Source organism: Alligator sinensis, unplaced genomic scaffold (assembly GCF_000455745.1).
Source record: "Alligator sinensis unplaced genomic scaffold, ASM45574v1 scaffold347_1, whole genome shotgun sequence".
NCBI classification, from domain to species: domain Eukaryota; kingdom Metazoa; phylum Chordata; order Crocodylia; family Alligatoridae; genus Alligator; species Alligator sinensis.
The window spans coordinates 3,268,289-3,283,657 of NW_005841922.1; the positions used below are offsets into that span (position 1 = coordinate 3,268,289).

The window sequence follows — 15,369 nt, forward strand, 5'->3', positions numbered from 1 at the left end:
AGTCTGGCGCCTTGCTGCTGCCTCTCTACAACCCCAGTGAGAGACTTGTCGTGCCCCTCGCTTAGGAACACTGAGGCAAAGAACTCGTTGAGGAGTTTAGCCCTGTCACCCCTGTCCGTCACCCATTGCTTCTGCCCATTTAGTAGGGGTCCTTTTCCACCCTGGCCTTCCTTTTACTCCCTATATATCTAAAAAACAATTTTTTGTTATCCTTAACTTGGGCTGTCATCCTCAGCTCCATGGTAGCTTTGGCCTGTCTAACTGCCTCCCTACAAGCGCGAGCAGAGGAGGTATACTCCTCTTTAGTAATCTCTCCCCGTTTCCACTTTTTATATGCCCCCCTTTTAGCCCATAGGCTGCTCTGGATTTCTCTGGTCAGCCAAGGAAGCCTCTTGGCATCTTTCCCCCTTTTTCCCCCGCATCGGGATCGTCTCCCTCTGTGCCCGAAGGATCGTTTCCTTAAGGCACAGCCACCCTTCTTGGGCTCCCATCTCTTCAAAACTCCTACTCTGCAGTGCGTCCTTGACTAAACGCCTGAGTTCATTGAAATCAGCTTTCCTAAAGTCTAGCACTTTCACCCTACTAGTTACCTTACCCACTCGACGTCTTATGATGAATTCTATTATTTGGTGATCACTGTCCCCCAGGTGACCACCGATCTGTAGGTTTCCTATCATGTCACCTCCTACCATGTCTCCTACCATGTCATCCATGTTGGCTGCTGTGGTTTCTTTGCTTAACCTGTGGCAGGCTAAGGTGTTACATCTCGTATTGTGTCAGGGTTGACACTAGTTTTACAAAGAGGTTAGACAATGGATTTGTATAGGATGGTTTGGATAGCAATGATCCTGCCTCAGGCAGAGGGTTGGATTAGATGACCTCTGAAGTTTCCTTTCCAGCCCTTCTTCTTTATGGTCCTATCATTCTGACAGGCATCAGAATTTCAAACACGTTTACACTAAGAGGAAGGGAGGTACTGAGGGCTAATGTCTGGGACTAGCACACAGGTGATTCCACTTCTGAGTGTGCCAACATGGCAATTATAAGCAAGTCATTCAGGGCCGTATTCTTTCACATGTATGTTGAGCAGTGCCTTACCCTGTGAAATCAATAAGGGTAATGGAAGGATGCACTGTACATATGCAAGGGTGATAGAATCTGGCTCTCTGAAATCCAGGTCCTCTGTTTAAGCCCTGAGCACTGGGGCTGTATACGGGTGTGTGTAGAACAGCTGTGGAGGTGAAATCTACTCCCCCTCAGGAGGCATCACTTCCACTTCAATGGTGATTATTTGGATTTCTAGGTGAGGAAGGGGGAATAATATTGCTATAGAAATGTAATGCATGACTCCACTCTGCGTGGAGTAAGCAACTGGGGAGGCATGCATAGTGTAGCACTAATTTCAGGACTTAGGATAATTAGCTCATATCCAAAGTGTCTATGGTTCAAGCACATCTTTGGTGAAAAAAGCACAGTCTCTGAAATTTTAACAAGCCAGAATCTAGACATAATTATTATTGCTATGCCCTTTTTGCTAATGTATTTGACCTACACAATTAACATTTTGGAACAGTGTCATTTTAATAACTAATATGACTATTAATACTAGAATGCTAAACTGAAAATGTCTTTTTTTTGAGCTAGTAATTAGAGTCAGTATGCAGCATACTAACCTGATTTTTAACAATTTGGCAACTCTACTAAGTAAAGCTAGTTAGTTCCCTTCTGCTCTCCAACTCTCTGAAGTTGTTATATCACATAATACTGATCTGGCAACATTATGGTAAAACCATTCATATAGACCCACAGCTACTCAGCAGGCATGTCTACACATGCATTTATAATGGCTTAAATTTACTGTGCAGTAACTTACATGTGTAGATGTAGGAATAGGCCAGTATCTACACATGCAGGCATTAAAGCACATTAATGCTGTGTGTGGACTGACGTGGGACTAAACTTAGTCCCACATCAGTCCACATATAGTGTTACTGTGCAGTAAGGTGTCTACTGTGTGTTACTGCACAGTAATTAATCGGGCGTAAATTTGATAGTTGCATGATGCAGGTATCAAATTTACGCTCAAGTCAGTGTAAGTCACCTTATTTACTGAGCAGTATGGGCTTGCACATGTAGACGTACACCCATAATGTGCAGTAATTTTGGTTACTGTGCAGTAACTGTACACATGTAGACACATCCAGTGTCAATGAGCCCCAGGGCAAGTCACAACACGATAGGTCAAACAAACAAAAAAGGCACTTCCCTGAAATATAAGCTATTCCTCTGCTTTAGGTTTTCTTATGTTTGGTAAAACAGGGGCAGCAAAAGGAGTGCACAATGCCTAAGAATCTACTGCCAGCATTTGCTTCCTGGGCACTGAATGGGTGGCCAAAAAAGGCAAAATATAGGGTCATAGGAATGTAAGGCTGGAAGGGACCTCATAAAATTATCTAGTCCAGCCTTCTGCTCAAGTCGGAATCATCCCTGACAAAACCATTCCAGCCAAGTGCCTGTCTAACCTGCTTTTGAAAGTTTCCAAGGATGGAGGTTCCACAACTTCTCTAGGTAGCCTGTTCCAATGTCTGCCCACCCACATTGTCAGGTTTCTCCTAATCTCCATCCTAAATCCCCTGCTGCAGTTTGAGGCTGTTGTTCCTAGTCATGTGCCCTACAGCCACAGAGAAAAGCCTGTCTCCATCCTCCCTATAATCACCTGTCGGGTATTTGAAGACTATTTTATCAAATCCCCCCTCAGTCTATTTTCCAGGCTAAATAACCCTAGTACTTTCATCCTTTCTTCATAAGTCTCATAGGCCCCTAAACATTTTTGTTGCCCTGTGCTGAATTCTTTCTGAACTATTCCCATCCTTCTTGAGGTGTGGGGCCCAAAACCGGACACAGGACTCCAGGTGAGGCCTCAGTGCTGAATAGGGTGGAAGAATCACTCCCTTGATTTTCAAGTGACAATATTGCTATAACCCCAGAAGGTGTTGGCTTTTTGCAACAGGAGCGCACTTGGCTCATATTCAGCTTGTGGTCCACCGTAAACTCCCAGGTCCTTCTCTACAGTACTGCGGCCTAGCCAGTTATTCCCCAGTCTGTATTTTTTCATGCAGTTATTTCATCCCAATGAAGGAAAGAGAGATCATTTATCTGAATGATATGAAATAGCTAGCAATATTATAATATTATTATAATATTATTATATTATTATATTAATATAGCATTACCCCTCTAGACACTTGCTCAGTGTCTTGCTCAGAAAACCAGTAGCAGAGGTGGGGTACACCTCAGTAAGGTCTCATCTAGTATTCTTTTGTTCCTTTAAGAAAGGTATGTGCACATGTGTGTTTTCATGTGTGTAATTTCCTAGGCTGTAAATAAAGAAAACTAAGAACCTCAACATTGTCATGTGGCATCATATTGACACAGACACAGACCATGGGCAGGTTTGGGACTGTCAGATCCACTACAAAAGAGGTCTGCCACTTCACTGAACAGAGCTGTACTATTTTGTCATCTTCTTTGTAGTCCAACCCAGAGAGGAATGGGAGACACTTTACCAGTGGGTTTCAGAGGTACTTGCTCTCATTGAGGCCTGGTGAGACTGAGGGACCCACGATTCCATTCATGGCTCTGGAGGGCAGTGTTTTTTTATGGGAACAGACTCTCCTATTTCATCCTCCCAAGTTCACCCTTCCTGTCCCATTTCCTCTCAACTGTGCCTGTCACACTCTTTTCCTTTCCCCGCCTTACTGACTCATTAGGGTTTCATTCTCCTCACCTAGGGGTACCTCATACTTCTCGTTCCAGTCTCAGTCTTTTTTTGCTAGCTAGGTGTAATGCCTTACTCTGCACCTGTTATGCAAACCCAATCTTCCTGCCCTCCTGACAGCCTGTTTCAATTGTTTGTCTCTTCCTGCCACCAGACTAGCTACTATATGCAGTTTTCCACCATATCTTATGGTGTTAATCGCTCTCCATCTCCTTATCCCATTTTTTTCGTCTACCCAGTCTTCAGCCTCCTTCATAACACCAATTTCTTGACTGATCTCTTTCCACTCTTCTATTCCCTATCCCGCCCCCACCATTACTATCTGTCCCTCACCTCCCAGTTTCACTGGTCCCGTCCCAACTTTTTCTAGATGGTTTGTTTTCTTTTATTTTCTACTCAATCAAATGATTCCCAGCCCCATGTTCTACTTCACTTTGCAGCTCCTTGCCAATTGCTATTCCCAGTATCTTTGCAAAACCAACCCCAGCCTCCCTTCTAGCTCCTGTTCTCAACTGCCCCTCCTTCTGGCTCCCAGTCACAGCCTCCCATCACCTCAGTGTGAGTCTCTCTTCCCAACACACCCCCATTTCTCCTTCCTTTGAGTCTCATTTGCAGCAAACTCTTTCTAAAATTTCTTTCTTTCCCTCCACCCTGAACTAGCTCTTGTTTCCTCTGCATTCAAATGAGACAGGTTGCCCGGGGGCATCATGTTGGATTTTTGGGCTCACATACACACGCATGGAAGATGCTCCAATGCACTTTAATTACAGTGCATTGGAGCAGACTTCAGTGTCACATGTGCCAGCATCCCCATGCTGAAAAATGGTGGTGGGGCTCTAAACTAAAACTCATTCAAAGCACCCTGCTACCATTTGTCAGTATGAGAACACTGATACACAAGATGCTCTGGACGCTTTTTAATTAGTGTGGGTCTTGGACCTGTGTTAATTAAAGCACACCCCTGCCCCTCTGCTCTCCACCCCCCCCCGAGCACATCTATAAATCCCCTTGAGAGCAAAACATTTCTCAGTTCAGGACTCATGGGTAAAGGGGGAAGGTAGCAGGAAGCTACCTTTTGAACCTGAGGGCATCCTGTAGTGACAATTAGGTAACTGAGATAATGCCTGTGCAAGGGTCCCCAGCCACAGTCTTTCTTGACTTGCATGTTGCTGATGGGCTTTAGATTTTTGCCATCCAGAAATGAAGCATGGTAATTACCAAGGGGCTCATTTGGGGAAATTTCTAAGTAGATTAATGAGATTTTATTTGCAGTATGGGGCATGAGGCATGGACACACCAGTGGCAAATCCAGCAGCTGAGGAGCTGGGGCTGTGATAGTCATGACAGATGCATCTTCCCTGCCACTGATCGTCATGTCCATGGGGATCTAAGGGCCCCAGATTCTGCAACAGGCCATGCTCCTGACCCCCTGCCAACTTGTATTGGTTCACCTGTAGTCCATACACCCCTGCTCTAGGAATCCCTTATAACTCTAAAAAAGGTGATGCAAAGTCTTCACATCAGTAGTATATCAATGGTAATTTGACATTCTGACTGATCACCACATTACAATGAGTAGACACTTGTAGCCTTTTTATTTGCAGAATGGTCTCATCAAGAGGAGAGGGAAAAAGACCTCTTTACCTACTCCTTCACTTTGATTGAACATCATCGTCACTGTCTGACAAGCAGAGCCATCTCCCAGGCAAACTCCACATTGATCTTCAGTTGCATTAGAATTTATCTCATAATCACAGCCAACAGTCTAAAAGGAAAGAGATTTTCGGGATAAGTGATGCAAGCATCCATACTGTGTTACTACAGACCCAACACAACACTGACTCCAATCCCAACTTTTAATCAGCTGTTCTATAAAGAAGAAAAGAACTAATTTAATAGAATACTACATGCATACAGAAGCTTAATAGGAGAAGATGACATATGTAGTCTAAATATAAAAATAATGCTTAGTGTAAAAAGGGCTAGGCATTATTCATGAAGTGCATTCCAGGAACAGGTGACTGTAACTAGAAGTAATTATTACAATAGGCACACAGCTCTCACTTGGCAGAAACTGTCCAGCACATCCAGGATTATTTCTATTTTTGTATGGCATGCATGTGTCCTGGGCTTCCCAAGAAAATTATGTACCAGTAGAACTAATAAAATAGTCCTGCCAGTAGCACCTTAAAGAAGCTCTAATATTTTACCTACTGTATTTACTTTGGCAAATCTTACACTGAGCTGAACATTTTTTTTTTTTTTGGAAACCTTGGAACAAACACTTTTAATGATGAATGTTTTGAATTTATAATGCTGTTGGTACTTAAAGTATTTGGTGCATGTTGGGAACTGGAATCAGCTGAGTTTGTGCAAACATGGTAAATTTAAGCCACCAAAAGCTTCATACCAAGTTAATCCAACTTGGACACCTCCCCAGCCCAGAAGAGCACATTGAAGGTAGAGTTGGACAATTAAATAATATTGCAGCTTGGTGCCCGGCCCACAAAATGAAATATAGTCTTTTTTTTTTTTAAATTCTAACAGAAATAGAAAATGTGGTTTTCTTTATTATTTAAATATCAAATAAAAATCCATTAGATGAAACAGTTCTTCCACCCTGAAGAAACATTTTTCATTTAATGTATTTTACCCCCTTTCTTTACAAAAATTACACATAAATATATATTTAGATAACTTTCAATGCAAAAAAGTAAAAGTAACTAATTTTGAAAAGACTGAAATCAATGATTTTTCCTTCCCATTTTTTCTTTCCCCAGGACAAATAATAATTTGACTCCAAATGCATATTTTGGTGAATTAATTAGTTCTATGAATGAACTAGTTCTATGATGCCAGCCCCTCACCTGAGGCGTTGGGGACAGTGAGTCTGAAATCATCCCCAGAAATCATTCAGTTCTGTTTGGTGCCTTAGGAACATTTGCCAGTGGTATAAATTAGCACGGCTTAGTTTGTCATCAATCATTTTGGGAGTAGTGCAGTAGTACATAGGTTCCATATGCTGCGAATGGTTTCTGATGCTTCTCTCCCCTTCACTGACAAAACGCTCTAAATTAGGGAGAATCTCTCCTTGTATAATCCTAATGGTTTTATTTTTCTAGTGATGCATTACAGTTAAGCCACAGAAAAAGATTCCTAAGATCAGTTTAGTTAACATTGGGTGCCTCCAGATGTGTGGGGAGGCTGCCCCAAAACGCTGTAATTACAGTGCATTGGAGCAGACTCAGTTAATTGAGTCTGCTGGAGCATGCTAATTAGGATGCTCCAGCAGCTTCCGTGTTTTGTGTATCAGTGTCCCTGTGCTTCAAAATGGCAGCAGGAGTGCTTTAATTAAAGCTCATTCGACAAGCTTTAGTTAAAGCACCTCCACCGCCCCTTTGAAGTGTGGGGATGCTGATAAATAAGATGCTCTGGGTACTTTAATTAGAGCAGCTCTTGGAGCCGTTCTAATTAAAGTGTTCCACCCCCACACTCCTGAAGCACATGTAAAAACGCACATGAATTTAAAATCTGAGAAATGAAGGGAAAATATGGCCCCAAATAAAAGCTAGAATGTTATATGACATTGAGCTTTACACTTTCATTTTAATAGGCAATTACTTTTCAAACAGTAGAGCATGTCAGCTTGACTTTGTAAGACTTGAGTCGCTCCTAAGAGTCCAATAACAATTAAGTTATATGACCCAAACAAGTGATTTGGTGCTTTCTGAATTTCAGCTGTCATCACCACAAATCTTTATCAATAAATAGTACACACAAGGCTGTCTAGCTGGTGGCCTGTGGATTGCATGTGGTTCCCAAGAGATTAATGTGCAACCCTGGACTCTGGATCAGGTGCAACTCCTTGCTTTGCTCTTCTGCTGGAGTGCCTAGGCTCTCTCTCCCTCCTTTAGCTTCTGCTGCCTGCTCTCATCCCTGGGGGTGGCAGCTTGGCCCACAGGGCTGAGAGAGCCCATGGCCAGAGGGCTCAGGGACCTTGTGAGACATCCACATCAGCGTGGTGCAGCAAGAGTCACCTGCCACAGGAGCGGAGGGCAACAGTATTTTGCAGCACATCTGCAAGGCACAGGGTGTGTGCTGTGTGGCACACTGCAGTGCATCTGCACAGCATGGGGAAGGGGGCTGCACAGCACATCCACATGCTAAATGGGGCGTGGTTATGTGGCACATCCATGAGGGTGGGAAGGGATGAAGGAATTTCATGGTGTAGGGGACTCGCACGGCATGCCAGCAGAGCATGGGGTGTCATGATAGGTTGGGGAGGGGCAGGTGCAGCATGCAGCCCACTTGTGGTCCCCAGCCACTTTGAAGTTGGACAGCCCTGTTGCAACACAATAATGGTGTTTAGTACAGTTTAAAAATCCCAAATTTATTTTTAGTCTTCTGAAACAGAACATTTATAGTTATTCCTGTATCAAAAAAAGGAATTACTGTCCTTCTGTCCTGACTTAGGACAGAAATGTTTCAAAATAAAAATATAATAATTTTTCATGGGAGGAAGACTATTCTTTCCGTCACCTCTCTCATTTATAAGAGAGCATCTTACCTGAGGGTCCAGGCCCATTGAAAACAACAGGAAAATGGAAGCTATTTTGAAACAGGTACACTAACCGAGGGCAGCACTAATGGTATTTTGGGCGTCCTACTTGAACACTTTCATATTGCAATGTGTTTGCTATTCTTTTAAGTGTATCCTTAGCTCTGGATTTCATTAGGGACTAGCTATAGCATTCCTCTAGCATACTTTAGTCTATATTGTTGATATGCACTCTGTATATGGGTTCAAGCGCCTGCTGCTTTACAGGCTGGCTTTGCTCAGTTCCACTACGAGTGCCTGAACCAGTCCTCAATACAGAGGCTGTAAGTGCATTAGTATACTTGCTGCCTTGCAGGCTGGCTTTGCTCAGTCCCCTACACCCAAACATAGGCTTTGTAATAAATAATCAAATAAGCAAGAAAAACCTTTAGTCTTTCTCCAGGCAGTAGGAGAGAGCCCTTCAGCTCCAGCTCTTCCTAGAAGTGAGCTCAGGTGGGTTTCAGTCTGTCTCCTGACCACAAACTGCTCCTTCCTCAGATAAAGCTGCTTACTTGCTTGTTTGCTCTCTTGTTCTTGCCTGTGCTCACACTCTCCCTCTCTCTCACTCCTCCCCCACTTAGGCTTTTAACTGTTAGCTAATACCCCAGAGCTGGGCTCCTGCCCCAAGGTTGTCTGTTTCACTTAGAGTGCCAAAAAACTTTCAGGGAACCTAGCTCAGGTTTAGGTGACTTAGTTTAAGCCACCTAAACCTGGGTCAGGATGGCCATGTGCATGCATTCATTGCTAAACCAGGAAGAGGTACAAGCTGCCAGAGACAAATAAGTTAGAAGCAGGAAGGACTGGCAGGTCTGGGGTGGGTGGCAGGCTTTGGGGTGGGGGAGCTGTCTGCAGGGGGAGCTGCCTGGTCCAGGGGGAGGTTTTTTGGGGGAATAAAAATATCTGGGCTAGGGTTGTGGGGGCAGAAGAGGTAAAAACACCACAGACTCGGAGCTATGGAGAATAGCTGGGATTTCCCAGTCTTGGGGCAGTGCTGGGAACACATGCAAGCATGCGTTACATCAGGTTGACCCATTTTAGGTCATGTTAACTCATGCCAATCTACAGCTAGTTTTCATCCAGCGAGAACTAACTTTAGATTGGGGTCATTTTTAGGGAGATCTAAATCCTGTAAATGCTTGCACCCAGCCATTAGATCACCCTAAACTTGGTCAGAGCAATCTAAATGTAACACTCGCACACATCCTTAAAGGGCCAGACCATCCTGTTACATACCCTCAATTTTTAACTTTGTGTTGCAATAGAAAGACAACTGCTATTGTTACATGGCCCTGTTCACCATAGACTTTGAGACAGCAATCAAGATTTTATAAGGATTCAAAAATCTAAAAAACTCCAGTTTCATCCCTGATGTAATAGCACTGATATCCCTTTTGCTTGATATAATGAAAACCAATTCTATAATTGGAAAACAAAATAATTTCAACTGTTAAATTCTAATCTGACAATTCATATAAAGGAAGCTCTCATTAGACATTTCTTCCAAATGAAAGTACAGACAAGAATCTGTAGACTAAATAGCTCTCATTTCTATGTGATCCACCTATCTAGTGCTTATCACTGTGATACCTGAGCATCTGCAGTAGTGTTGTAATTACATGCCCCAGAATGTTATGCTTTGCCAATTTAAGTGCTTTCTGTGAAAAATGATACATTATTTTACAGTCATGAAATTCTAACACTGTATTGACAAATAAGGCATTGAAGATGTTGTAATTGTCTATGTTATTCTAATTCTATATTTTTCAACACTTCAGGAATACAGCCTATGTTATACTGGCCCCTGTGCATATGAATACATGGGGTCTCCTGCTCTTAGCATGCCTTCATGTGGTAGGGACAGAGGCAGGCTGCATGAATAGCGGATTTTTCAGCTTGGAAAAAAATTCTGGAATTAAAATCAACTATAAATACATAAAGAAAGAAAATAAATAACTAGAATAACAAAACAAAACAAAACTGGCAAACTATAATATTCAAAATATGTTGGTTGTTTTTAAGTTATTTAACCACTTAAGAACATTTTAGCTAAACTTTTGAAATATTTCACTTCTCCCAGTTAAAATTCTTCTCTTTTAAATGCTTTTTATCGAAGTCACCAAACACAACCTGAATTTCTGAACAGGTTCAGTCCCACTGTGATATATTTTTTGGGGGAAAAAAAACAACCCCCAAAAGCCATAATGCTGTCAGCTCTAAACAGAGGACAATGGCATTCCCGGGTAGGCTTTGTTCAGAATCATGGTAGCTTTTTGCTCACTGGGATGATTGTATTTTGAAGAGAGTTCGAATAAGCTGTACATGGTTGCCTCACACCACATGCCTCACTAGTACTCAGAAGATGTCCTGACAGCAGAAATAATACTTTTTGGCACTGGTGTTTGGGGCTCCTCCTCCCTACTCTCTGGGACTAAGCCTCCAAGGTCTCATAGTTTATAGTCTCTCTGTGCCACTGACTTTGTCACTTCTCAGCAAGGTGGCATTTATCAGCAGGGGGCTATGAAATCTCTTTGTCATTAAATATATTGGGCTGACATGACAGGATATAAGCCAGCTTTCGGCATCCTTTGATGATCCTTTAGTGCTTTTAAATGATTTCTAGTTAGACAGCTGGAGGCCTTTAGCCATGTTACGCAGATATTAAAAGGGACTGTTATAATACAGATTGTTATTTACAATTTTCTGTCATTGCCATACTCATGTAAAAATATGCTTTCAACTTGCTACTTATGAATTCCTCCAGCACCTTCTTACCGGAGGGGATATTAAAACCCTTCCATTTTGTTTTTATCTTATTTTTAGTTAAATTCAGCACTTACAACCATACCATGGGTTCCTGATAGAAAAAAATGTCCATCAAATTAGATTAGCCAGAGCAGGATTACCTCTCAAATTTTCTTCTAACCTTTTAAAGGACAGAAGAACTTTTTCTTTATATATCAACTATTTAATTGGTTGTTGTAGTAACTGCAGAAGGAGGGTTATGCCTCATAGCAGTGAAAGGTCTTGGAGTGTATAACTGTGTTAAACCACATCTTTGATATTTTGCACAGCGGATATTAAAGATGCCTGCTGGTCATTTAATGTCAACACTCAGCACGCATCTGCTATACCAAACAAGGTTTGTGTCAAGAACTGCTGCAGTAATGCCTGCTATCTTTTCTTTCCTTTTCTTTTCTTTGGAGAACGTTAGGAAAAATCATTCTCTTTACTGTTATTTTACAGTGATAAAGAGATATCTTAGAATCCAAACTACTGGGGTTTGGCTCATGAACAGTACAGAATATTATAGTGAGATTAGCAGACACAGAGGGTGGTTCATGACTTCACTTTTGCCTTCCTGCATTATAGGTCTTCTGTCAAATTTAGAACTAATGAGGTGTCTATGCTTCTTCCCTCCCACACTGATAAACCCATTATGGCTCTGATTTTGCCAGAAGTTGAGCACTTGCTACTACAATTGGAAGCAAACAGGTATTAAGAGCGCAGACAGAAGTGACAGTTTTTGCCTGATCTGGCCACAGAATGCAGTCTATAGCCATGACCAAACACAAGGGCATAGCTGCAGACTACTTAAAAATGGCCAATCAGGTGAAAATCTAAACCCTCATTAAATGAGGGTTCAGATTAAAACATTTCAAAACAAAGCATCTTCCGTAACGTGTGTTTGTCTGCCTGCCAACCTTCAAGTTGTTTTCAGAACAGGAGGGGGGAAGGGGAGTGGAGGGAGTTTGGTCTGGGGTTTTTTCAGACCCCACTGGAGGATGGGGTGTATTGGCGTTCCCCCCTGAGGTGGTGGTGGCGGAGGGTTCCAATTCACCCACCCCACCCTCCAGTGCCAGGTGAGGAACCCCTAGAACAAGCTCTCTCTGCTCCCTTTCCCCCCTCCCATTCTGAAAATAGCACAGGCTGGCATGGAGGAGGGGCCATTGCTAGAGGAAACTAGCAGGAGGCTGGCAGCTAGCAGCTAGATTTCCTGCCCCCTGGAACCAACAGTGAACTTGTTTGGTTTGGGGGATCCTTGCAACTCAGAACACTTCCTGCAAAGCGTTCTGAGTTACAGCTGGGAGTTGCACTTCTGTCTGCACCCTAAGAGCATCAAATACCTCATATTTAGCACCCCTTAAGCATCTGCACAGACAGCCACATGGTAAGACTTTGATTTTCTCCAAGAATGGACTGGTCCCATGATCATACCTGTTTCATTATAAGCACCTCAAATAAGTACCTGTACATGATGAGCTAAATTAAAGATAAGAGGTTTACTCTGAATGCTGTGCTGGAACCTGATGTTAATTTTGTGATGAATACAGATTTTTTTTAACACTCCAAAACAAAACTTGAAAAAAAATATTATATTCAATTATAAATTTTTTAAAAATTAAAGTTATTTCACAATGGAAAAATGAAACATTCTGTTCCCAGACTGCTTTTTAAATATTTTTAAAAATGAAAATGCTTCTTTTTCAATGTTTCTTTTGCAACACACCAGGATTTCTTAGGGTGATAACTTTTATTGGACCAACTGTGTAGTTGAAATAGAGTTAGACAAGCTCCCAGATGCAAGACATTCTTTATCAGGTCTGAGGCAGGCACAGCATGTAAAGAACCGTAGTGGGAGATAGTAAGAGGGAGTCCCAGGGATAGATTCATAGATAAAGGGTCAGAAGGGACCTTGCAGATCTTGTAGCCCAACCCCTAAACTAGAAGATCTGCAAACATACAACATGTAGCAAACATACAACATGTCATAAAACAAATACCAATGTTTAGCCCTTGGTTCTTAGTGTCCAGCCAGCTTATGAAGTTTTGTCCCCAAGTTCATCTTTTAAAGGTGTCAGGTAGGTTTCCCTTCTGCACAAGGATAGTGAGGTCAGACAGGGAGTGGTTGTTCTATGAGAAATGTATCTCTGTCCTTTCTATTTTTCCTATGAGAGTTCCTTCTGGTGCATAGTTGCTGTTTAGTTTCACCAACTTAGTTGCCATAAGGGTACTTGTTACACTGAATCGGGTATATCACATTTTGGGAAAGGCAGGTGTAGGAACAGTGGATTCTGACTTTTTTGATGGTGGGTGTTGATAGTAGAGGCAGGCTGTATCTACACATGATGCTTACTGCTCAGTAGCTCATTACTACTGCACAGTAGCATCACTGAGCATGAACTGTGACACGATGCTACTGAGCAGTAGTAATGAGCTACTGCACAGTAAGCATCACTAGGCAACCATGCCGGGATACAAGTACTAAATAACTGTGCAGTAACAACTGTGCAGTGGGTGGCTCAGGTAAATGTGCCTGCAGTAGAAATCTGCTGACTGTTTAAGTATTTCCTGCCAAGGCAAGGCTGAGTTCCAAAGTATCAGAGTATCATAGTTGGTAGGGTTGGAAGGGACCTAAAGAGATCATCAAGTCCGACCCCCTGCCCTGGGCAGGAATGGATGCTGGGGTCATATGACCCCAGTCATGTGTCTATCCAGCCTCCTCTTAAAGACCTCCAAGGTAGGAGCGAGCAGCACTTCCCTTGGAAGTTGGTTCTAGGTCCTAGGCGCCCTAACTGTAAAGTAATGCCTCCTGATGTCTAGCCTGAACCTGCTCTCTATCAACTTGTGGCTTTTATTCCTAGTTACCTGGTGTGGTGCCCAGGAGAACTGGGCATCTCCTATTCCCTGCTGATCTCCCCTGGTGAATTTGTAGACAGCCACCAGATCTCCCCTCCGCCTTCTCTTGTGGAGGCTGAATAAGTTCAGGCCCTCTAGTCTCTCCTCGTATGGCCTGCCCTGCTGCCCCCTGATCATGCGAGTGGTCCTCCTCTGGACCCTCTCGATGCTTATTCCACTTGATGTCAGTTAGGCAGTGGGGATTTTTCTGATGATGATGAATTGGTAAGGTTAGGGGCTGTTTGAAAGCCAGGAGTGAAGAGGATGGGAATATTTCTCTTAAGATCTGATCTTCATTGAGTAGGCTGTAGTTATCTGGTGATTCTTCTAATTGGTTACAGCGCAGGGTGGCGGTGACCACCAAGGGTGTGCAATACCTGGGCGTTTACTTTTTGTACTGTAGTTGGTTACTGCTGGGTATCTGGATAGGTCTTTCAAATATTTCTCTACTTGATTGTCCTTGTTGTATAAAGGCAGATTTTAGGTTGGTCAGGTGAGCATCACAAGTGTTCTCCACAGAGCAGATGTGGCAGTACCCGAGGGCTTGGACGTAGATTTTGGTAGGCTTTTTTGAAACAAATGTTCATTACCATTGACCTCTTTCTACAAAACATGTCACTTGTGAAAAATAGGTAGTTTTCCTGACAAAAAAAATGGTTTGTTAAAAAAATTTCTCAGAAGCTCTACTTACTAGTCACTGTAAATCTACTGGGAACACATTTCGCATTCTGCAGGTGCCATTCAGGGGAAAAAATGTAGAGGTCCTGTGTTTTAATTAGCAAATCAGATACCCTTGCAAGCACTGTACCATCAGAATACTTTGCCAGTCATACTATTAGGGGCCCACAGACACTGGAAATGTAGTCCCAGACAGATGTTTAAAACAGTCATTCTTTTGAGTCAAACTAAGCAGAACGTGCATTTCAGAACCTCCCAGTGCCCAGTCCCTGTCTGCCAGGTTGAGATTTTGATGATGGCTTATGAAATTGCTCTGCTGGAGGTACAACCTCCCTTACATTGGCTAATGTGCTGCTAACTTATAAGGTCACAAACAACTGTTACAAGCTATGTGTGCTCAGCTGACGGCATGTATATTTTCATGGTTTCTGCATGTCACATTCTGCAGAATAAATGCAAACGCAAGCCCAAATAGGACAGATTTCATTTGGAGAGAGTACAGTATATTAGACTATCATTAAATTAGGGCAAATCATGTGACAAAGTTACCATGAGTAAATGGACATGTCAGCCACTCTGTACTGCTTGCCCATGTGCACACTCTTATCCACTGTTCAATAAAACCAGACCCAGGTTAGCA

General features: G+C 42.6%; 1 protein-coding gene across 1 annotated transcript in view; it reads right to left on the reverse strand.

Moving 5' to 3' along the window:
- The window catches only part of ADAMTS12 (ADAM metallopeptidase with thrombospondin type 1 motif 12), a 365,944-nt gene that overhangs the window by 70,846 nt on the left and 279,729 nt on the right, over positions 1-15,369 (reverse strand). The window contains exon 14 of the mRNA XM_025198488.1: positions 5,423-5,543. Coding sequence (XP_025054273.1) covers positions 5,423-5,543 — 121 coding nt within the window. The remainder of the gene's footprint in view (positions 1-5,422; positions 5,544-15,369) is intronic.